The sequence below is a fragment of the Grampus griseus genome (assembly GCF_964374135.1).
Source record: "Grampus griseus genome assembly, chromosome: 3".
Taxonomy (NCBI): Eukaryota; Metazoa; Chordata; class Mammalia; order Artiodactyla; family Delphinidae; genus Grampus; species Grampus griseus.
In genome coordinates, this window is record NC_139019.1 from 166,695,062 (window position 1) to 166,717,907 (window position 22,846).

A 22,846-nucleotide genomic window follows, 5' to 3' on the forward strand; every position below is an offset into this window, starting at 1 on the left:
TGTGTTGGTATAGGGAGGCTGGGAAGGTGGCTACCGCCGTGGTCCAGCCGAGAGAGGTAGAGGCCTGAGTTGGGCTTGCTGGGATGGAAATGCAGAAGACTATGGGGTGGGGGCAGCCTGAGGCCAGCTGCCCACATCCATCTGCCCTGCAGACTACCGGACAGGGCCCTGCTTTGGTCGAGTGGGCCTGGAGGGGTGCCAGCACCAGCTGACAGGCCTCGTCTGCACCAAGGCGCTCTGCTGTGCCACTGTGGGCCGGGCCTGGGGCTTCCCATGTGAGCTCTGCTCTGCTCAGCCACACCCCTGCCGCCGGGGCTTCATCCCCAATATACACACGGGGGCCTGCCAAGGTGAGTGGGGGGCCCAGTGCGTAAGGACCGAGGTCCTGGGAGCCAGGGCTGAGTGGGAGCCCTCAGCAGCCTTGGTTTCTCCCTCTGACGTGCCTCTCATCCCCTTGCAGACGTGGATGAGTGCCAGGCTATCCCAGGCCTGTGCCAGGGGGGCAGCTGTGTTAACTCTGTGGGTTCTTTTGAGTGCCGCTGCCCAGCTGGACACCAGCTCAGTGAGAACAGCGCCAAGTGTGAAGGTGGGCGACGGGGAGAGCTTCAAGCTGGGACCTTCTCTCTGCTCTGGGCAGCTCAGGCTCCCCTGCAAGGAGGAGGAGGTGGAGGTGGGGTAAGGCTGCTGGGGGGCTGGACTCTAACCGGACATGTATCTACGTAGATGTGGACGAGTGTATCAGCGTGCCAGGCCTCTGCTCCGGGGGCGACTGCACCAACACAGTCGGGAGCTACGTGTGCACCTGTCCCCGTGGTTATGCCAGCAGCCTGGACGGTACCCGTTGCCTGGGTGAGCCAGGGCCCAGGGGGGCTGGACGGGCAGAGGGCAGGTAGGAGACAGACCCTCTGCTCATCTATCTCTGCAACCCTCTGGCCCTCGGGCTCCTCTAGTCCTTCGATTTCTATGCCCTTCTGTCTTTTTCGGACCCCGGTCTCCATCCACTCGTTAATTCTGGTTCCCTACCCATTGGCCTTTGTGCTCTCTGGACCCCAGTCTGAGAGGCCCTCTAGCCCCCATCTCTATGCCCTTTAGCTCTCTGGTCCCCTGTCTCGGTGTCTTGGCTGTGCCCCTCTGCCCCTCGGACTCTATGCCCTTCTGGCTCACTGGTTGCCTTTCTTCCCTTTCTGGCTCCCGCCGCTGTGCCCCTCTAGCCCCCGCCTCTATGCCCCTCTGTCCCTCTAGCCCCCACCTCTATGCCCCCATCTTGATGCCCATCTGGTTATCTGGCCTCCGTCTCTACGCTCTTCTGCCCATTAGCCTCTCTGGCCCCCTCTCTGTATCCCTCTTTACGCTCCCGAAGACTTTTTAAAAGTACCCCGTCTTCCCTCACACTGTGTTTGAGATAAACTGAGGCCCAGAGAGGGGAGATTTGCTTAAGCCAAATCCGCAAGTCCAGAAGAGAGAGCTACCCACACCCCAGCTCCCCAGACCACCCCGCTCCCTGCCCCCAGCCAGGGTGGGGTCGTCAGGGCTGTGCCTCCCCCTGGAGGCTCACCCTCCTGGCTGGGGTGGGAGGATCCTTGGGCTCTCACTCCCTGTCCTGCTGTCTTGCTGAGCTGGTCATTAGACTTCACAGGTTGCCAGTGGCCAACAGGGCTGGCCAGGAACACTTGCGGTGGGGCATGGATAGCGTCTTGGTTTGGGGAGGTGGGGTGGGCTTGGCAGGTCTCCAGCACCACTCGGACATCTCAGGCTGGGTCTCTACCAGCCAGGACAGGGAATATTGTGTCTGGAGTTCTGCCAGTGTACCATGGCCAGCGCCAGACCTATTTATTCCTCCGCCTCCGGGGGCTATCTTGGCTGGCAGGGAGGCTACCTCTGGGCACGTCCCCTGGACTGTAGCGCGTTTCCCAACCACTAAATAGCAGAGCCTAGATTTGAACCAAGGTCAGGTGTCCTCTGAACATGGGCTTGGAATTCAGTCCTGAGTTCCAACTGCTACTTAAGCTGCTTGCATACTCTGTGACCTTGGGCGAGTGACTTAACGTCTCTGGGCCTCAGCTGCCTCATCTGTGAAACAGAGATAATGGCTGTTCTAAACCACATGGGGAGGATTAAATAACAATTTATGAAGAGATTTGCCCAGGGCTGGGTGTAGGGGGCACTCAATACACATTCACAAAGACAGGGGAGCAGGGAAGTTGGGTCTGTGACTGCTTAGCAGGACCTGATCACAGTAGGTGCTTAATAAGCAAAGGCAGCATCATTTTTGTCAAAATTCTTACATTTTGTCTCATCTTCCCTACTTGGGAAGCAGCTGCTTGGTCAGGTCCCCTGGGGTTCAGGGATTTGGGTTTTCATCCCGCCTAGCTCTCCAGCAGCTGTGTGACCTTGAACAAGTCTGTTGACCTCTCCTCGCCTGGGCAGGCCCAGTCCTGTTCGTGGGCCAGGGATGGGGCTGAGTGCAGAGCCTCGACTCCCACACATGCACCTGGGGACCACCCCCCTACCCTCCCGCCAGGTGCACGGGGTATGGCTGGGGAGGTGGAAAAGCTTGCTGTTTTCTCCGCCTCGGGCAGCTCAGGGACAGCTGCAAGGGCCCTCCCGGCTGGTGGGAGGGGTTTTTCCGCTGTGGGCCACTGGCCAATATTTGTGGGTTTTCAAACCTAAAAATATGCTCTTTTAGAGTCAGAGCTTGAGAAATATGATCACCGTGTAACGCCATCAGGCTCGAGGGCACAGTGGAAGCGTCTGTGGTTTTCATACCTGGGGAGTCTCTGCCTCAGTCTCTCCAAGAGTTGCAGCCATCAGTCCACCAGTCTGCTTCCCCAGCCCCTCCTCAAATTCACAGCCTCTTAGGTTTCCCCAGAATGCCCAGGGCTGGTAGGCGGGGGACACACAGATACAGATCCCAGCATCTCTGCTTGAGCACCCAGCATGACTTCTCACCGGGGCAAACCCCTGAACGAGGGGTCTTACTCAGTGTGGTTGAATACCCACAGTGACAGGGAGCTTCCTAACAATGCCAGCTTTAGATGTTGGGACACTTTTGCTCAGCGTGAGCCTAAGTCTCCCTCCCTGGGGTAATTTGGAAATCTTGGTAATAAGATCCTCACTCGGTGAGGATTGGCCAGAGTGCCGGATACGGTGCACTCTGCAACACTCTACCGAGGTGAGGTGGGTGTTCTGAGCCATCTCCTACCCATGGATGGAGAAACTGAGGCACAGAGAGGCAAGGAGGTCTGTCCTGCAGATGGTGCTGGTAGAGCTGCGGTTTGAAGTCTGGTAACGGATCCTCCCGACCCCCCACCCCCTTGCAGACCACCGTGCCGGCACCTGCTTCTCGGCGCTGATCGTGGGCCGCTGTGCCGGAGACCTCGCGGGCCACTATACCCATAGGCAGTGCTGCTGTGATACGGGCAGGTGCTGGGCAGTTGGCCCGGCCCCAGAGCTGTGTCCGCCGCGGGGCTCTGGTGAGTGGCCTGGGGCCACCTCCCACCTTCCTCTGCCCCCAGAGCTTGGCCTGCGGGTTGGGATCCCGGGTCACAACCGAAGGCTTGGCCTCCAACCCCGCCTCCTTGCAGATGAGTTCCAGCGACTGTGTGCCCTGGGGCTCCCGCTGCTGCCCTCCTACCCAGGCCCCTTCCCCGGCCTCCCTGGCTTCGGATCCAGTGGGCGTGGGGTTCCCAGCCTGGGCCTTGGTGACACCAACATTGGTGAGGACTTGGGATCCAAGACTCCTCCCTTGGGGGAAGGGGGTCCAGGCCTCAGAGACAGAGAGTCAGGGCTTTGGAGTGTGGGTCCTGGCCTGGGCAGTAGGGATGAAAGTACTGACAGTGGTCTGGGGCTGGGGGTAGATTGGGGATCCAGGCCTCCAGGTCAGGGTTTGGGTTTTGAGTGAGGCTCTAGGGCTGGCGTGGGGGGCTGGGGGTCTCAGCCAGGGTGGAGGTGGGGCAGGAGTCGGCTGAAGTGGGAGAACCTGGCCATAGGGGTAGGGTTCCAGCTTCTTGAGTGGGTGTCTGAACCCGGAGGTGAGGTCCAGACCCAGGGGGCCAGCACATGCTCGGGTGCCCCACGTCGGCCCTACTCATAGGCACAGCCACGCTGAACCAGACCATTGACATCTGCCGACACTTCACCAACCTGTGTCTCAATGGCCGCTGCCTGCCCACCTCTTCCAGCTACCGCTGCGAGTGTAACGTGGGCTACACCCAGGACGTTCGGGGCGAGTGCATCGGTGAGCAGCGGCTGGGGCAGGGGTGGGCTGGGGGCGGGGGAGCGCCCTGGCGGGCTGGGGCTCAGGGTCCTCTGCCTGCAGACGTGGATGAGTGTGCCAGCAGCCCCTGCCACCACGGAGACTGCGTCAACACCCCCGGCTCCTACCACTGCCGGTGCTGGGAGGGCTTTCAGGCGACGCTCACCAAGCAGGAGTGCGTGGGTATGGCCGTCCATCGGACAGTGGGGGTGACCGGGAGCCTGACTGATGGAACCTGCATCTGAATTAGAGCCTGGGGGCCAGGAGGACACCTGCTGACTGCCCACCTGCCTCCCCACCAGACATGGACGAGTGCATCACCAGCAGTGGCCTCTGCCACCACGGCCGCTGCGTCAACACAGCAGGCAGCTTCCAGTGTGTCTGCAATGCAGGCTTCGAGCTCGGCCCCGATGGCAAGAACTGTGTGGGTGAGTTGAGGGTGAGCAGGTGGGGAAGCGGCTTCTGGGCCCCAGTAGCTGTCTTCTGCGTCTTGCCACTCGTGCTGCATCACCCACCTCCCTCCTCACGGTGGGTCCTCTGCTCCCCTTTCTGAGCCGAACCAGCCCATCTGAGATCCTCCTTGTGGTCTATCCAGCCCCTACTCACTCCTTCATTCTCTCCTTCCTGAATTCATACCCTGAATCCCAGGAAGGGGCCTTTGGGGTAAGACCATGCCATCAGCTGTCTGCATCTGCCTCTGCCCCTGACTCATGGCCCCTCACCTGTCCTCGAGAGAGTCTGGCCTCCGAGAGAGGTGGGTCAGGACCGTGGAGAGTGCCCCGATCTCAGGCTCCCTGTGGGGTATGGGGGTGCCACCCAAGCTCCCCACAGCTTGTAGGGGCCACCGGGGACTCCCTTTATTCTTTTCTGTCACCCTCTCTGAGGGGACCTGCCTTGTAGTCTTCCCTCATCAGGAAGGATTTTCTTCCTTTCATTCTTTTTTTTTTTTGCAGAGCATTTACTTTCTGTTGATTTTTAGATACGTTTAGAAAGTTGATTATTAAATTAGCTATTTTCTTAGCATTAACTTTAGGTATAGTAATTTATGTCTGTACACAAATCATTATAATTTTTATTTGCATTGTTTTTTATTAGTTAGATATCACCTACTGAAAGTAATTTTGATTAATTCATTGTTTTATAATTTTACCATTGTCTTTTTTTTTTTTAATTTTTGGCTGCTTTGGGTCTTCGTTGCTGCACACGGGCTTCTCATTGTGGTGGCTTCTCTTGTTGTGGAGCACGGGCTCTAGGCGCACAGGCTTCAGTAGCTGTGGTGCGTGGGCTCAGTAGTTGTGGCTTGTGTGTTCTAGAGCCCAGGCTCAGTAGTTGTGGTGCACGGGCTTAGTTGCTCTGAGGCATGTGGGAACTTCCCGGACCAGGGCTCGAACCCGTGTCGCCTGCATTGGTAGGTGGATTCTTAACCACTGCGCCACCAGGGAAGCCCTACCGTCAAGTCTTTAATATTTCCTTCAGATCTCTGCATAGTCTGTAACCAGTAAGAGTTGAAATCCTTAATCAGTGTTTTTCTTGGTCCATATAAATTTTATTTTTTTAATTTATTTTTTGTAGTTGAAGTATAGTTGATTTACAATGTTGTGTTAGTTTCAGGTGTACAGCAAAATGATTCAGTTATACATGTATCTATTCGTTTTCGGATTCTTTTCCTTTATGGGTTATTATAAAGTATTGAGTATAGTTCCCTGTGCATTCTTTCTTTTTTTTTTTAAATTAATTAGTTTACTTTTTGGCTGTGTTGGGTCTTCGTTTCTGTGTGAGGGCTTTCTCTAGTTGTGGCAAGCGGGGGCCACTCTTCATCGTGGTGCGCGGGCCTCTCACTATCGCGGCCTCTCTTGTTGCATAGCACAGGCTCCAGACGCACAGGCTCAGTAGTTGTGGCTCACGGGCCTAGTTGCTCTGCGGCATGTGGGATCTTCCCAGACCAGGGTTCGAACCCGTGTCCCCTGCATTAGCAGGCAGATTCTCAACCACTGCGCCACCAAGGGAAGCCCTCTTTCATTTTTTAAAAAACCTTCTTAGCATCTTTATTGATATATCATTCCATACCATGCGAGTGGCCATTTAAAGTGTCCACTTCAATGGCTTTTAGTACGAGCACCACCACAATCTAAGTTTAGAACCTCTTTATCACCTCCTCTCCATTAGCCGTCATTCCAGAATCCTCTCTCTTCCCCCCCAGCCCTCGGCACTAGGCTAATCGACTTTCCGTCTCCATGGATTTGCCTGTTCGGGGCGTTTGGTATAAATGGAATCACGTACTCCGTGGCCTTTTGTGACTGGCTTCTTTCACCGAGCATCATGTTTTCAAGGTCCACCCGTGTTGTAGCAGTTGTCAGAACGTCATTCCTTCTTATTGTCAGATGACATTCCATTATACGAGTAGACCACATTTTGTTTATACGTCATCAGTTAATGGCTATTCGGGTTGTTTCCACTCTTTGCTGTTGTGGATAAAGCTGCTATGAATGTTCATGTACAAGTTTGGGTGTGGACCTTTTCTTCATTTATTCTTTCCTTTCCTTCCCTCCCTCCCTCCCTTCTTTCCTTCCTTCCTTTTGGTACAGTCCTTTATTGTTCAAAACTGATACTTTGGGGGCTTCCCTGGTGGCGCAGTGGTTGAGAGTCTGCCTGCCGATGCAGGGGACACGGGTTCGTGCCCTGGTCCGGGAAGATCCCACATGCCGCGGAGTGGCTGGGCCCGTGAGCCATGGCCGCTGAGCCTGCGCGTCCGGAGCCTGTGCTCCGCAATGGGAAAGGCCACAACAGTGAGAGGCCCGCATACCGCAAAAAACAAACAAACAAACAAAAAAAAAAACCCTGATACTTTGGTAAACAAATCATTTCTGCACCCACCGCCTTCCTTTAAATTAGACTTTTCTTCTCAGCTGACGGTTTTTGCCCTTTTCTTTTTAAATTCAAGTGAGATTCACGCAAGATAAATTTAACCATTTAAAAGTGAAAAATTCAGTGGCGTTTATTTAGTAGTTCCCAATGTTGTGCACCCACATTTATTCAATTTTTTTCTGCAGGAAAGTGAACGTAGCATTTTTAAGTGAACAGTTTGGTGGCACTTAGGATATTTCCAAGGTCGTGCAACAACCATCTCATGTATGCAATTCTTTTTTGCATTTTTAAAAATCGTGGCACAATATACATAGTGTACCATTTACCATTTAACCCTTTTTTTTTCTTTTCCATTATAGTTTATTACAAGATATTGAATATATAGTTCCCTGGGCTATACAGTAGGACTTTGTTGTTTATCTATTTTATGTACAGTAGTGTGTATCAGCTCCATTCCTACCCTTTTTTTTTTTAATTTTATTTATTTTTGGCTGTGTTGGGTCTTCGTTGCTGTGAGCAGGCTTTCTCTACTTGCGGTGAGCAGGGGCTACTCTTCGCTGCCATGTGCAGGCTTCTCATTGCGGTGGCTTCTCTTGTTGCGGAGCACGGGCTGTAGGCGCGCAGGCTCCAGTAGTTGTGGCATGCGGGCTCAGTAGTTGTGGCTCGCGAGCTTTAGAGCACAGGCTCCGTAGTTGTGGTGCACGGGCTTAGTTGCTCCAATGTCGGATCTTCCCGGACCGGGGCTTGAACCCATGTCCCCTGCATTGGCAGGCAGATTCTTAACCACTGCGCCACCAGGGAAGCCCCCTACCCTTTTTAAAGGAACAGTTTGGTGGCATTTACTACATTCATAAAGTCATGCAAACAGTACCTCATTTTTTCCATTTTTTTTGCGTTTCTTATTGTGGTGAAATATACATAACATAGTTACCATTTTAACCATTTTTAAAGGAACAGTTGGTGGTATTTAGTGCAATGTTGTGTCACCACCACACCTCACGTATTCGACTTTGAGCAACTATTTGTGGAGCAGCTACGGTGTGCCAGGATGGAAGATGCAGACTCGAGCTAGTGGCCCCAGTCTTGCCCCAGGGGAGTTCACACTCCAGCAGTTCACTATATCCAAGCCGACATAGTCCCTGACAGTCACATTTTGTCCTGTCAGGCTCGAACTGCCCTGGGAAGGGTCCCTGGAAAAGTGAGGGGGCGGGACTGGTCTACCAGGCAGGGCTGGCCCAAAGAGGGGTGACTGCTGGGACCCTGCTGGGAACCAGCCTCTCCCGGTGTCCCCAGACCACAACGAGTGTGCCACCACCACCATGTGTGCCAACGGAGTGTGCCTGAACGAGGACGGCAGCTTCTCGTGCCTCTGCAAACCCGGCTTCCTGCTGGCGCCCGGTGGCCGCCACTGCGTGGGTGAGGCTGGAGGCTGGACCACAGGGGAGTGATGGGGATTGGGGAGGAAGAGGTGAGGGGAGGCGGCAAGGGCGGGTGGCGGGGGACTGGGACCTGTCGCAGTCGCCCACGGCCCCCCGCAGACATCGACGAATGCCAGACACCGGGCATCTGTATGAACGGCCACTGTACCAACACCGAGGGCTCCTTCCGCTGCCACTGCTTGGGGGGCCTCGCGGTGGGCGCTGATGGCCGCGTGTGCGTGGACACCCACGTGCGTAGCACGTGCTATGGGACCCTCAACAAGGGCTCTTGTGCCCGCCCCTTCCCCGGTGCCGTCACCAAATCCGAGTGCTGCTGTGCGAGCCCCGACCACGGGTTTGGGGAGCCCTGCCAGCTGTGTCCTGCCAAGAACTCCGGTGAGGGTCGGCTGCCCCACGTCCACCCGCTTTCCTTTAGTTCTTGCTTCTATTTGATCACCCAGGGGGCAGGAGGGGACAGTGGGGGGGGGCTTGGCTCCTATGGGGTTGGGGGGGTGGGGATTTCTCTCCCCAAGAAGACACGGAAGGAAGTTGCTCTTCCCATTGGGGGGGAGCATCTTAGTCCCAGACCCTCGCTCATCTCCAAGGGGCCACGTCTTGGGCGTGGTTTGGGTTCGGCAATGGCCACTGACCCCTCTTGCTCTGCTTCCGCCACTGCAGCCGAGTTCCAGGCCCTGTGCAGCAGCGGTCTTGGCATCACCACGGATGGCAGAGGTGAGCGGGGCAGTGCTGGGACAGAGGGGTGGGGTCGTGGTTGGGCACTGTCATGTCGCTGGGGCTGCCGTAACAAAGTACCACAGGCTGGGAGGCTTCAACAACAGACGTTTATTCTCCCACGGCTCTGGAGAGGCGAAAAGTCCGAGATCAAGGTGTGAGCAGGGATGGCTCTTTCCGGGGCTGTGAGGGAGAGTCTGTCCCGTGCCTCTCCCACAGCTTCTAGGACTTCACTCTTAAATCCTCAGCTGGCAGAAGCATCACCCCGATCTCTGCGTTCATCTTTTTTTTTTTTTTAAGTTTACAATGTTGTGTTAGTTTCAGGTGTACAGCAGAGTGATTCAGTTATACATACATATCTCTTCTTTTTCGGATTCTTTTCCCTTATAGGTTATTAAAAATATTGAGTTCCCTGTGCTATACCGTAGTCCTTGTTGGTTATCTGTTTTATATATAGTACTGAGTATGCTATTCCCAAACTCCTAATTCATCCCTACGCCCTCTGTCTTCATCTTTTTTTTTTTTCACGCCGTGCAGCTTGCGGGATCTTAGTTCCCCGAGCAGGGACTGAACCCGTGCCCTCGGCAGTGAAAATGCAGAGTCCTAACCACTAGACCACCAGGGAATTACCCCTCTGCCTTCCTCTTGACATGGGGTTCTCCTTGTGTGTCTGTGCCCAAATTTCCCCCTTTTATAAGGATATAGTCATATTGGAATGGATTGCGGGTCCACCCTAATGAACTCGTTTTAACTGGATCACCTCTGTAAAGTCCTTGTCTCCAAATAAAGTCACATGCTGAGATCCTGGGGGTTAGGACTCCAACCTGTGACACCATCCCTTCCTGAAACAGCCTTTCTGCCTGAGCAAGAAATAAAGATTTCCCATCCACTGCTAGGCCATCAGGGCAGGACAGATGTCCACCCCTCCCCCACCCCCTGTCAATTAAAGGGACAGATTCTGGAGCCAGATGCATGGGTTCAAATCCTGGCCCTACTATTTATTGATTGAATAACCTCAGGCAAGTTACCTAGCGTCTCTGTGCCTCCTTGTCTGTACAGTGGAGATAATGGTAAGACCCATTTCAGGGATGTTGTGAGGATCAAATGAGCTAATACGCTTGGCACAAAATAGTAAACATCCTATAATGGTAGTGATTATGATTGCACTTTTTTTTTCAAAATTATGTCGCTGCCGTATAAACATCTGTTCCATGAGTTCCAAACTGGGGACAGTTTTGTTCCCCCTCCCGAGGGGCCATTTGGCAATGTCTGGACAGATATTGGGGAGGGTGCTACTGGCACCTCCTGGGTAAGGCTGGGAATACTGCTCAACATCCTACAATGCACAGGACGCCCCCCGTCACAGCAAAGGATGATCTGGCCCCAAATATCCACAGTGCTGAGAAACCCTGGTTTCAAGGGGAAGGAGGCAGGGTCTAGGCTGGAGCTCTGGCCCCGGGGGACATGGCTTCTGGAGCCTCCAGGGAGCCAGGGCAGCTGCTGACGCCCTCCTCCTGGTGCAGACATCAACGAGTGTGCCCTCGATCCTGATGTCTGTGCCAACGGTATGTGTGAGAACCTGCGGGGCAGCTACCGCTGCATCTGCAACCTGGGCTACGAGGCAGCCGCAGCCGGCAAGGAGTGCATGGGTGAGCGTACCCGGCAAGTGGACGGGCAGGTGGGTGGGCCGCCCCCACTGCACACCCCTCACCCCGCTCTCCCCCCCTCACCCTGCAGATGTGGATGAGTGTGCACTCAACAGCCTCCTGTGTGACAACGGGCGGTGCCGGAACAGCCCTGGCAGCTACAGCTGCTCCTGCCCCCAGGGCTTCAGCTTCTGGCAAGACACGGAGACCTGCGAAGGTACAGGGCCGCGGGGCACACAGCCACGCACACGTACACGCAGATACTTATGCACGCTGCGTGCTCTGGGTACACACATGCTCAAAGACGCATGTATACCTGCATTCACGCACACAGACACGCTCAAAGGCATACATGTATTCACACTCAGTCTCACGGTTACACACACTCATAGGTACACACACAATACCCACATTCACACACTTATTCTCACACTTTACACGCATGCCCACAGCCACAGTTACACCCTCAAAGGCACACCCTTATGCAGACACTCAGACCCTCTGACATTCACACATGTGTGCATATGATCACTCAGTCACACACACCGGTACTCACACAAAACACACTCACATACCCATATTCACACTCACAGACATTCCCACAGCCACACACCCTCACGTGCACACTCTCAAAGATATGTGTGTGCCCACGTTCTTTCACTCACCCTTTCACACACTTAGGCTCACAGCCACACACACTTACGTGTGCAGTCACACACACCCTCACATACCTGCACAGTTGTGCACTCACATGCTCATACACACTCACGCTTATACACAAGAATACGTGCCCATCCTCCCTCTCCCACGCGTGCAGTCACTGACACATACACATGTTCAAGTGTGCATGCTCGCCATTGCCCACACACACGTTGTTGTGATGACCTTGCCCATCGCATAGATCCCTTGGCACTCACAGATGCCTGCGCGCGCGCACACGCACACAGTCACGCACAAGCTTTTCGTCTGGCCCCACCCCTCCCCTGGTCCTTTGTCTTCTTTCCAGCTGACACCCCTCCCCCACCCTGGCCACACCCAGGCCTCCATCCCCTCTGGGTTTTCCTCCTGCCTCTCACCTGTCTTGTGCCATGACCGACCCTTTGAGGGCCACAATTCCCCACCGTGCCTATCCCTCTGCACTTTTACCTGTGTGCGCTCCCAGGACCCTGCACGTCAGCGTGCTTGTGCAGGTGCACAAGACGATTCAGTGCAAACTCACGTGCGTCTGAGCCTGCGCAGTCCGTTCCTTGTATTCTGACCGCTTGCGCCCCCGCCTCTGGACTTTGGCAGCCGTGGGGAGGAGGGGCCCCTGGTCAGGTGGGGCTCCCCCTCCTGCAGCTCAGGACTCAATGTGGGGTGGGGCGGCTGGGGGGCTGTCCCTGCAGACATCGACGAGTGCCTGTCCAATCCGTGTGTGAACGGCGTGTGCCGCAACCTGGCCGGCTCCTACGCCTGCGAGTGCGCCCCCGGCAGCCGCCTGGGACCCTCCGGCACCGTGTGCTTAGGTGAGAGGCCCCACGGAGCAGCGGGGACCCCGACGCCCCGGAGTAGGCTGGGTCTATGCGGGTCGGCGTGCAGGTGTGGGCCCGCCAGGTGAGACAGCAAGCGCCTCCCCGCAGACAGCACCAAAGGCACCTGCTGGCTAAAGGTCCAGGATGGCCGCTGCGAGGCGAACCTGCACGGAGCCACCCTGCGGTCCGAGTGCTGCGCCACGCTCGGGGCTGCCTGGGGGAGCCCCTGTGAACGCTGTGACATGGGTAATGCCCTGAGGGGGGGCTCCCACGCCATTGGGACAACTGGGGGGGGACAGATCCCCTGTGTTTGAGTGGAGAGAGTGACTCCTCTCCCCAACCACAGACCCCGCCTGTGCCCGTGGCTTCGCCCGCGTGAAGGGGCTCAGCTGCGAAGGTAACCCCCATCCCCACCCTCTTTGGTTCGCCCTCCAAGCCACACGTGGGCGAGTGTCATGGGGGCTGCCTGGGGCCCCTCCCTGAAGTCATTTGAGATCGAGACATTCTCCCTCTTTGGTACCTGAGTCTTCCCTGCGATCTGCCAGCCCGAGGCTGGCACTGCCCCTTCCCCCTACCCAAGGACCACGTGGTGTCCTGAGGCCCCAGGGGAACAGCTCCTGGGAGCCTCCAGCCCTTGCCTCTCCTCCTTGTCTGCTGCTGCCCAGATGTGAACGAGTGTGAGGTCTTCCCGGGGGTCTGTCCCAATGGGCGCTGCCTCAACACCGCTGGCTCCTTCCACTGCGAGTGTCTTGAGGGCCTGACGCTGGATGCCACGGGCCGGCTGTGCGTGGGTGAGTGCGGGCTGGGTCCCCATGCAGGGCCCCCTGCCCTTCATTGCCTCCACTCCCGGCGGCTGGAGACCCCTCCTAGGGACAAGTGGGATCTCGGGGTTCTTCCAGGACCCTCTGCTCACTGCCCACCTCCTGCCCACGTGTCTCCAAAGACATTTGTTTTGGGGGATGCATCTTCTCAACTGCCCTTCTAAGGAAGCTCATTGCAGATGGCAAAATCTCGTGGAATAATACTTGCAACCTTCGTTTATTCTTTCTTGTTAGCGAGTAAGGTTTACACGGGGGGATTTGAGCAGGAGGTACCTCTAGCATGAGTGCTAAGTGATGCTGGTGAACCTTCCTCAGCGTCCAGGGCTCAAACCCTCACCCTGAATGGCTTACCCTCAGTCTCAAAGGCTCTGAGATATTTTCCCCCTCGATGAGGGCTTCTTGCTTTGTCCCTATCAACATCTCGAACAGGACATTTCTTGGCCAAAAGCATGTGCCGGCCAGCAGGTAGTGCTCCGAGTTCTATCAGCTTTTCCTCCTGTAGTCCCGTCAGTCCATTGGTAGCCTCCTCGGGGTCACCTTGGAGCCTGGCCAACATCAGGCAGATGGGCCCTGATGACCCTTCTCAACTTCGATTTCCTTCTAAACTGAGCTTCAGGTGTGCAGGGGGTCTTCTTGCTGATTCCAAAAGGTGAGCAAGGAAAGAAAGTAACTGAGTAAAGAGAAAAAAGCCATTGCTGAATTCACGGCCAGGTGAAATGGCTCAGTCTGGTCAGCCCTGGACCAAGCCACCGGGTACACGGGAACTTAAGACAGATCCCTGTGTGTCACGGCGCTTCTGCTTATCTTTATTTTTTCCTAAAGATTCTGTAACAGGGTCTTGTCCTCAAATGGACCCCCTTAAACGTATGTTCCTTTTGTAAAGAGTGAGAAGTTGTCTTAGACCAGGGATCAGCCAGCTGTTTCTGCAAATGTTTTCAGCTTTTGGGACCTCACAGTCTGTTGCAGCTACTCAGCTCTGCCGTGTAGTGTAAGAACACCCACAGACAGTACAGAAACAAATGGATGTGGCTGTGTGTCAATAAAACTTTATTTACAAAAACAGGAGGCTGGCACCCCAGGCCGCAGTTAACCAGCCCCATTCTTAGACCCTCATGTCTGGTGCCGAGGAAGGCTTATCCACTCCCAGATTATTCTAAGGGAGTTTTACAGGTTAAACACACACACTCTGGAGCCAGATGGTCTGGTTTGAACCCCACTCTACCTCTTACTAACTGGCCTCAGGTCAGCTACCTAACCCTTCTCTGCCTCAGTTTTCTTGCCTGTAAAATGGGCATGACGATAATATTTTCCTCTTGGTGTTATTTTGAGGATTCAATGGATTGATGAGCTTAGAACAGTGCCCATCACATAGCAAGCACCTAGCAGTGCAAGTTATTATAGTGTAAGTTTTGGATGATACCGTTATTCAAATGTAACTATTGGATGATATCATTTTTAAAATGTAACTGTTGGGAATTCCCTGGTGGTCCAGTGGTTAGGACTCGGTGCTCTCACTGCTGGGGGCCCCAGGTTCGATTCCTGGTCAGCCATGCAGCACTGCCAAAAAAAAAAAATATATTGGATGATATCGAATCTCAGCATAAGGAAGTCACTCTTCCCGTTGGGGAGGAAGTTTCAGAAGAAGCTGCTGAAGGAGGCTCTAATGCCTGTCCTGGCAGGCACAGCGTAGCAGGGGCAGGACTGGTGACTGCCCCTCCTTGCAGATGTGCGCCTGGAGCTTTGTTTCTTGCATTGGGATGAGGATGAATGTGGGGCCGCCCTGCCCGGCAAGTACCGGATGGACGTCTGCTGCTGCTCCTTGGGAGCCGCGTGGGGGGCCGCATGCGAGGCGTGCCCTGAGCCTGAGTCCCCAGCGTTTGCCAGCCTGTGTCCCCGGGGGCTGGGCTTTGCCAGCCGGGACTTCCTCTCAGGCCAGCCCTTCTATAAAGGTGTGTTTGGGCTCAGGGAACCTGGTGGATGGGGAGAGGGCACAGCGTGGGTAGAGGCCTGGAGGTGGGACGTGTGTTTGGGAGAGAGCAAACATCTGTGGCCAGAGGGGTGAACGCTCAGGGGGTGGGGACCCAGAGACATCGGGGCAGCGTGACATTTTGTGCTCCCATGCTGCAGATGTGAACGAGTGCAAAGCCTTCCCCGGGCTGTGTGCACACGGCACCTGCCGCAACACCGTGGGCAGCTTTCGTTGCTCTTGTGCTGGGGGCTTTGCCCTGGACGCCCAGGAAAGGAACTGCACAGGTACGTGCCCGCGTCTGCCTCCTGGGCGGTTGGGGGGCGCCTACAGGGATGGGGGCCATGAACTAGAGGCACCTGAAAGACAAGAACTGGCCTTTTCCTGCCTGTCTACCTGCCTGCTCTGTGACCGAGGACAGCTCAACACCCTCTCTGGGCCTTCAGGATTCCAGCTATAAAAGGAGGGGCTGGCAGAGGTGGCCTCCAGGGGCCTCCAGGCTGGAAGGAAATTCCCTACCCTCATCTGGGGTGCAGTCACGGCACCTCTGTTAACCTGGGTTCAGCAGCTTGGGGCTCCTGTGCACCCCTGGGTGTTTGCAGATGTGGAGGCCCGGCCCGTGCCCCCTCTCTCCACAGACATTGACGAGTGCCGCATCTCCCCTGACCTCTGCGGCCAGGGCACCTGCGTCAACACTCCGGGCAGCTTCGAGTGTGAGTGTTTCCACGGCTACGAGAGTGGCTTCATGATGATGAAGAACTGCATGGGTAGGCAGCCACCCCGGGCAGGGTGATGCTCGGGGGTCTTGGGGCCGAGCCGAGGGATGGGGGTGACATTGCTGTGATGGATGTAGGTGGAGGGGGCCGGAGTGGGGAGAAGCCATGATCCAGCTGGGACACAGCGAGTGTGGGCGTCATCCCTGTAGGCTGCTGGACATTGGGTGTGGCATTCAGATGAGAAGCCTGGGAACCAAGATTCGGGCAGGCCTCCCGGGGGGCTCGTAGCATGAGAAGAGGAGGGGGCCCGGGACAGAGGAGCCTCTTCCCCTTTCATTCACTTTTTCATTCAGTGAACATTTCATGTGCATCTACTCAGGGGAACCACAGAGAGCTCGGCAGCAGAGGGCCATTTTCTCTGAGCTCGTGACCTAATGGGGAGATAGATGTTTAATAAAATAAATCTCTGGACAAATGCAAAATAAATAGCAAAATAAATAGCCACTGTCACAAGCACTTGAAAGGGCCATATGGTGCAGTGGGAGCGTAGACCCCTAGGATGTATCCCATTCTGTGGGGCTGAGAGAGTGGGAGTAATTGGGGTGAAGAGGGGCTGAAGAGCGGCTTGAAGAAAGAACAGTGCATGCAAAGGCCCTGGGGTGGACGTGAAGGATAGAAGGAGCTGCTGTGTGGAGGGCCGGGTGGGAGCGGGAACAGCACCTGAGGGGTGGAAGGAGGCCCGTGAGGCTGGAGTGGGAGGAGAGTGGGGGTGGGTGGTGAGGTCCCCCACTCCCTGTGCTGATGCTTGGAGGGGCTGGGCCTTGCCTTCCCTCTGTGTCCTCCAGGGGGCGCTTCTCAGGGCCTCCTTCAGCTCCAGGAGTGTCAGCCTGTGTCCCTGATAATTCTGAGAATTCCAGCTTCCCTCCCAGTCTGACTCCCATGGGTCACCCAAGTCCCCAAACTCCAGGCCCTTTCGGCTTCAGCCAGGGTGACAGGGTTGGGGGAGAGGGGCACAGGGAGAAGCTTCCACAAGCCACATCACACCCTGCCAGGTCAGCGTCCTCACACCTCCTCTCTCTCTCTCCACACGCCCAGACGTGGATGAGTGTGCCCGGGACCCACTGCTGTGCCGGGGAGGCACCTGTACCAACACAGATGGGAGTTATGAGTGCCAGTGCCCCGCTGGACATGCGCTGGTGGCCAAGGGCACTGCTTGTGAGGGTGAGTGTGGGCTGCATGAGGGAGATGATGGGAGTGTGTGTTTGTGCATCTCCCTCAGTACATATTTATGTATATGTGTGCACACGTGTGTCAGTCTCTATGCATGTGAGCGGTCGCATGCATGAGGTAGCATGGGTGCAGGGCATTGTGTGTCCGTGTGATATGACGTGAGGCGGAGGAAGTGTGTATTTGTGTGTCTGTGTGAGCATGCAGGTGTGTATCTGGGAATGTGTACAAGAGTGAGTGTGTGCATGGGTGTTTATATGTGAGTCTGAGCGTGTGTCTACACAAGGATGCGTGTTCTTATGTGAGGGGATGTGGTGTTTGTGCATCTAATGAGCTTGTGAGAGAATGTGTGTCTAGGTGTGGATGTGTGTTTGCACACGGGTGGGTGTGTTTGTGAATGGGGCTGTGTGCATGTGGGTGTGGGTGTGTGTCGAGGGTGAGTGTGTTTGCATATGAGTGGGCATGAGGTGTATTTGTGAGTCTTATGAGTGTGCATGTGGCTGTGAAGGTGTGTCTACTGAGGGTGATTGTGTTTGCATGTGAGTGGGTGTGAGGGTGTGTTTGTGTGTGAGCTGTGTGCACGTAGGTGCATGGATCAGGGTGTGGGTGTTATCTGCTGCGGGTGTGTGTATTCAAGAGTGTGTTTTGGGTGAGTCTTGTGGGTGTGCACGTGGGTGTGCACGTGGTCTTGTGGGTGTGCACGTGTGTGGGCACGTGGATCTGGGTGTGGGTGCGTGTTTGTACAAGGGTGAGGTGTGGACTCACACCTGTGGTGGCGTGTGGATGCCAGGAGCATGAATGTGTCGGAGTGCACACGTGTCCCAGTGCCTCGGGGTCTTGCAGATGGCGGCTGAACACAGGCCGGGCCTTCCTGGGGCCCCTCCCCTACCTGCTGTCCCCACCAGCCATGTGCTCCCCCTGCAGACGTTGATGAATGCTCCCTGAGTGACGGCCTGTGTCCCCACGGCCAGTGCGTCAACGTCATCGGTGCCTTCCAGTGCTCCTGCCACGCCGGCTTCCAGAGCACACCTGACCGCCAAGGCTGCGTGGGTGAGACCGCGCCCGCCCCCAGCCCCAGCCGAGGCCCCCACTACCACAGCAGTCTCTCTCCAAGTCCCTGCCTCTGCTGGCCCCGCCCCCTAGTCTGACCCCTGCTTGACCCGCCCCCGCCACGCCCCCACCTCGCTCCCACCTCCCCCTGCCTCCCGTCCCACCACGCCCCTACCTCGCTCCCGCCATGCCCCGCCTCGCCCTGCCTCCCGCCCCGCCACGCCCACCCACCTCACTCCCGCCACGCCCCCACCTCGCCCTGCCTCCCGCCCCGCCACGCCCCCACCTCGCTCCCGCCATGCGCCTACCTCGTCCTGCCTCTCGCCCTGCCTCTCGCCCTGCCACGCCAACCCACCTCGCTCCCACCACACCCCACCTCGCCCTGCCTCCCACCCCGCCACGACCCCCACCTCGCTCCCGCCACGACCTCTACCTCGCCCTGCCTCCCGCAGATGTGGACGAATGCCGCTCTGGGAACGGTGGGTGCCACGTGCACTGCATTAACACCGAGGGCAGCTACCGGTGTGGCTGCGGACACGGCTACTCGCTGATGCCTGATGGGAGGGCGTGTGCAGGTGGGTGGGCGCGGCCCCCTCCCTCCGCGTGGGATGGGGAACACACCTTTCCTGACCCAGACGCAGCCGGCCAGACCCGGGACAGGCCGCTGACCCTGCAGCAGGGTCCCTGGGACTCCCCCTCCATCCCTGCCTGCCTGCAGCCCAGCCCCCCACCCTGCTCCCCCAGACGTGGACGAGTGTGAGGAGAACCCGGACATCTGTGACGGGGGCCAGTGCATCAACGTGCCGGGGGGTCACCGCTGCCTCTGCTACGACGGCTTTGTGGCCACGCTGGACATGAGGACGTGTGTAGGTGAGGAGCTGGGACTACATACAGGTGGAGGAGGCAGCTTCACAATTCACCCACCAGGCCTTCCACAAGGAGGCCACGTGGGCAAGACAGACGACAGTCCCATCCCCGTCACACGCGGGCAGGGGAGATGAGGCTTTGCACTTGGCAGTCTGCTCCTGGCCACCTGTGCCTAGAGCCCCTGCACCAAGACCCGTGGGATCTCATTCACAGCAGCAGAGGCCCTTGAACCTTGTTATTTTATGAACAGTTATCGAACACTTACCGTATACCCAGTGCATGCAGAGGCGTGTGCCCTGTTCTGAAAGCAGTGTATCGGATCACTGCAGACCAAGGGGTTTTCTGCAGAGGAAGGTGAGCTAGATGGAAAGACACTGTATTCTCTGAGCCCTGCTTGGGGATCCAAGCTGTTTGGGCCGTGATCACCGTCCTGTCCTGGCTGCAGGTCATCACGGGGCCCAGGGAGCAGATGTCTACTGGGTGCCCCGTCAGGGCAGAGCTGCGGCCAGTGTGAGGAAGTACCAGGAAGTAAAAAACATAACCCTCCCAGGGAGATGTGTCCAGCCCAGGACAGCTTAAAGCATTCCCGATCACAGGTGTCTTAGGAAACACTGAAGAAAAGGGGGCTTAGGACCAAGTTAAATAGGAAATGCTGCTTCCTCCATCCCTTCTTGCAGATCCACGTTGGCATAAAGGCTCTGAAAAGGCCTGCAGGAGAAAAAAATCCAGTTAGCTTTGTTTAACTCAGCGTTGTCTAAATGTATTGGTATAAAATCCTTTTGGGAATGCATGTCCGGTGTGTTCCACGGAATATGTGCTGTAGACTGTTGACTGAACATTCGCGGCTGCCCAGCGGTGGAATTGGGGGAGTTCCCCACCCCTGAAGATGGGCAAAGAGAACCCCGATGCAGGGGACCCATGTGGCAGGGCACTTAGCAATGCTGCTGCATCCCCACCCTCACCTGCTTCCTCTCTTGTCATCCCACAGACGTGGACGAGTGTGACCTGAACCCCTACATCTGCCTCCATGGGGTCTGCGAGAACACAAGGGGTTCCTTTGTCTGCCACTGCCAGCTGGGTTACGTCGTCAGGAAGGGGGCCACGGGCTGCTCCGGTGAGCTGGTGGTCAGTGGAGCAGGCGAGGGGGCCCTCGAGGGGCCAACTTAGGGTTCATGGGGTCTGCCCCATCCCTTGGAGCAGAGTACAGCCAGACCTCATTCTTACACACTTCCACTGGTGGGGCCTCACGTTAAAGCAAAACGTAGGATCCGATCACGTGCCCCTGAGGCTCCCTTAACAGCTCTGCCGGGGGGAGCTCTGGGTCCCTTTGTATGCACACCAGTTCCCAGAGCATGCTAGCCTGATGCTCTTAAGTGGTACAGGGATGAACATTTAAACACTTCCGTAGTTCTTGTTTTAGCCTCCCACGATTGCTGAACCCCCTGACCACAAACCTGGTGCCTCAGAACCACAGAAATCTACTCTCTCTAGAATTAACAGTTCTGGAGGCCAGAGTCTGAAATCATAGTGTCGGCAGGATTGGTTCCTTCTTGGGGCCCCAGAGGGAGAATCTCTCCCATCCCTCTCTCCTCGCTTCTCGTGGTGCCCATTGGTCCTTGGCATCCTTGAACACACCATTCCAATCTCCACGTCCATCATCACAGGGTGTTCTCCTCTCTGTGTCCAAATTTCCCTCTTCTTATGAGGACGCCAGTCATTGGTTTTGAACCCACTGTAATCCAGGATGACCTCATCTGATTTTGGTTACACCTACAAAGACCCTATTTCCAAAAAAGGCCACATTCAGAGGTTCTGGGAGTTAGGATTGGAACACATTTTTTTGGGAGAACATAATTCTACCTGCCATAATTACATAGTTATTTTAATGCGTACTGGAAAGAAACCTTGGAAAACAGTATCAAATCCGTGATTTCCTAGAGATCGTTGTTATTTTTCTTTTAAAATACGTTCACGTGAGTAAAAATGGGAGGCAGTGTAAAGAAACTTTCAGCAAACGGCAGTTCATTTAGGTGGTGTATGAACATGGCCGAGATAAGTGTGATGCAAAATTGGTTGAGGATTAGACACACGGCTTTAGAAGGAAATTCTGCTTTAGAGAGGGAGCGTGTGCATTAGGACAGTTCCTCTTAGCGTCTGCCCTAAGTCTCTCATGCTGCCATTTCAGGGCGCTTCTGGGATTCATGCCCTGTTGGGTTTGGGGGTTTTCCTCTTGGGCTCTGGGTGAAGGTGGAAGCTCCCGCAGTGGTGTGGGGACATGTCTGGGCCAGCCCTGCCCTAGGGAAGATCCTTGCTCTCTCCCTTGCTCCTGCACTGAGTCTTGCCACTCTGTACCTGAAGCCCTATTTCTACTGGGCCCAGGTTTCCCGGGGGTGTTGCATCCTCCACCCCCTCTCCTGGTCCTGCCCCTCCTATGCCTGGGTCCCTCTCCTCTCAGATGTGGACGAATGTGAGCTTGGGGGACACAGCTGTGATGGTCACGCTTCCTGCCTCAACGTCCCTGGGAGTTTCAGCTGCAGGTGCCAGCCAGGCTGGGTGGGGAATGGCTTCGAATGCCACGGTGAGTGCCTGAGGGCAGGAGGTCCGGGCAAGAGCTGTAGAGGTAGGTGGGGCGGTACAGGGGGAGGCAGGTGGCAGGGAGGGGTGACTGGGCTCAGGCATGTCCAGGGGGGCCGGTCAGGGCTGGGGTTGGAGGGTCTGCCTCCCTGCAGCCCCTCAGTGCACACACCCAGGGGACTCCGGGTCCCATCTCCTGCAGACCTGGATGAATGCGCCTTCCAGGAGCATGGGTGCAGCCCGAGAGCTGACTGCCTCAACACCCCCGGCTCCTACCGCTGTGCCTGCCCCCCGGGCTTTGCTGGGGACGGCTACTTCTGCGAAGGTGAGGTCAGGGGTTAGGATGGGAGGGCTGGAGGGGCCCAAGAGGCACAGCCATGGGGGCTGGATTCCAAGGTGGCCACAGTGGTCAGTTGGCTTCCCGACTTGCACTGATCCACCCACCCACCCCGTGGGTGCCGGAGAGGACATGCCTTCAGCATTTGGGGCCACAGGCCAGAGCCTGAGTCCCTGGAGGCAGTCTTCTCCCCTGGACTCAGAATGCATGGAGCCTTATGGATGTGGGGAACAGGAGAACTTGCTTACTTCCTGGCGGCCCTCCACCCCAGATCCTGAGTGACCAGGTCCCCTCTCTGCTCCCTGGCCCTGACTTGGTCACCTGCCCTCCAAGTTCCCCGGGCTACTTGCCAGCTCCCTGGAACCCTGGGTGACTGAAGGATTTGAATGACAGGGGCCACCTGCCCACCCTGAGTGGGTCCTGGCCAGCTGACCCCCAGCCCTCTGTCTCTGGGTCCCCTTAGACAGGGACGAGTGTGCGGAGAATGTGGACCTTTGCGAGAATGGGCAGTGTCTCAATGCCCCCGGGGGGTACCGCTGTGAATGCGAGATGGGCTTCAACCCCACAGAGGACCAGCACGCCTGCCAGGGTGAGGTCTGGGGCTGCTGGGGTGTGGGCGGGTCCCTGGAGCCGCTGGCACTGGGGGTGACAGGAGCAGGATGCCAGGTGGGCTTGGCTGCGCTGAGCTGGGGTCCCGCCCCCAGATGTGGACGAGTGTGTTCTCGGGAACCTGTGTGTGTTTGGGAGCTGTGAGAACCTGCCAGGCATGTTCCGCTGCGTCTGCGATGAGGGCTACGAGCTGGACCGTGGAGGCGGCAACTGCACAGGTGTGGGGTCCGTGGGGCTGGGGAGGGGGCGTGC

General features: G+C 56.4%; 1 protein-coding gene across 1 annotated transcript in view; it reads left to right on the forward strand.

Annotated features, from left to right (window-relative positions):
• The window catches only part of FBN3 (fibrillin 3), a gene marked incomplete at both ends in the record, with an annotated part of 60,248 nt that overhangs the window by 3,546 nt on the left and 33,856 nt on the right, over window positions 1-22,846 (forward strand). Inside the window, 29 exons of the mRNA XM_082651488.1 lie at window positions 153-350; window positions 461-586; window positions 724-849; window positions 3,321-3,473; window positions 3,585-3,716; window positions 4,094-4,237; window positions 4,319-4,438; window positions 4,558-4,683; window positions 8,414-8,536; window positions 8,659-8,934; window positions 9,217-9,270; window positions 10,794-10,919; window positions 11,008-11,133; window positions 12,302-12,421; window positions 12,536-12,673; window positions 12,774-12,824; window positions 13,093-13,218; window positions 14,973-15,197; window positions 15,376-15,501; window positions 15,853-15,981; window positions 17,026-17,151; window positions 18,082-18,207; window positions 18,660-18,782; window positions 18,952-19,077; window positions 20,063-20,188; window positions 21,530-21,652; window positions 21,851-21,973; window positions 22,449-22,574; window positions 22,690-22,812. Coding sequence (XP_082507614.1) covers window positions 153-350; window positions 461-586; window positions 724-849; window positions 3,321-3,473; window positions 3,585-3,716; window positions 4,094-4,237; window positions 4,319-4,438; window positions 4,558-4,683; window positions 8,414-8,536; window positions 8,659-8,934; window positions 9,217-9,270; window positions 10,794-10,919; window positions 11,008-11,133; window positions 12,302-12,421; window positions 12,536-12,673; window positions 12,774-12,824; window positions 13,093-13,218; window positions 14,973-15,197; window positions 15,376-15,501; window positions 15,853-15,981; window positions 17,026-17,151; window positions 18,082-18,207; window positions 18,660-18,782; window positions 18,952-19,077; window positions 20,063-20,188; window positions 21,530-21,652; window positions 21,851-21,973; window positions 22,449-22,574; window positions 22,690-22,812 — 3,867 coding nt within the window. The remainder of the gene's footprint in view (window positions 1-152; window positions 351-460; window positions 587-723; window positions 850-3,320; window positions 3,474-3,584; window positions 3,717-4,093; window positions 4,238-4,318; window positions 4,439-4,557; window positions 4,684-8,413; window positions 8,537-8,658; window positions 8,935-9,216; window positions 9,271-10,793; window positions 10,920-11,007; window positions 11,134-12,301; window positions 12,422-12,535; window positions 12,674-12,773; window positions 12,825-13,092; window positions 13,219-14,972; window positions 15,198-15,375; window positions 15,502-15,852; window positions 15,982-17,025; window positions 17,152-18,081; window positions 18,208-18,659; window positions 18,783-18,951; window positions 19,078-20,062; window positions 20,189-21,529; window positions 21,653-21,850; window positions 21,974-22,448; window positions 22,575-22,689; window positions 22,813-22,846) is intronic.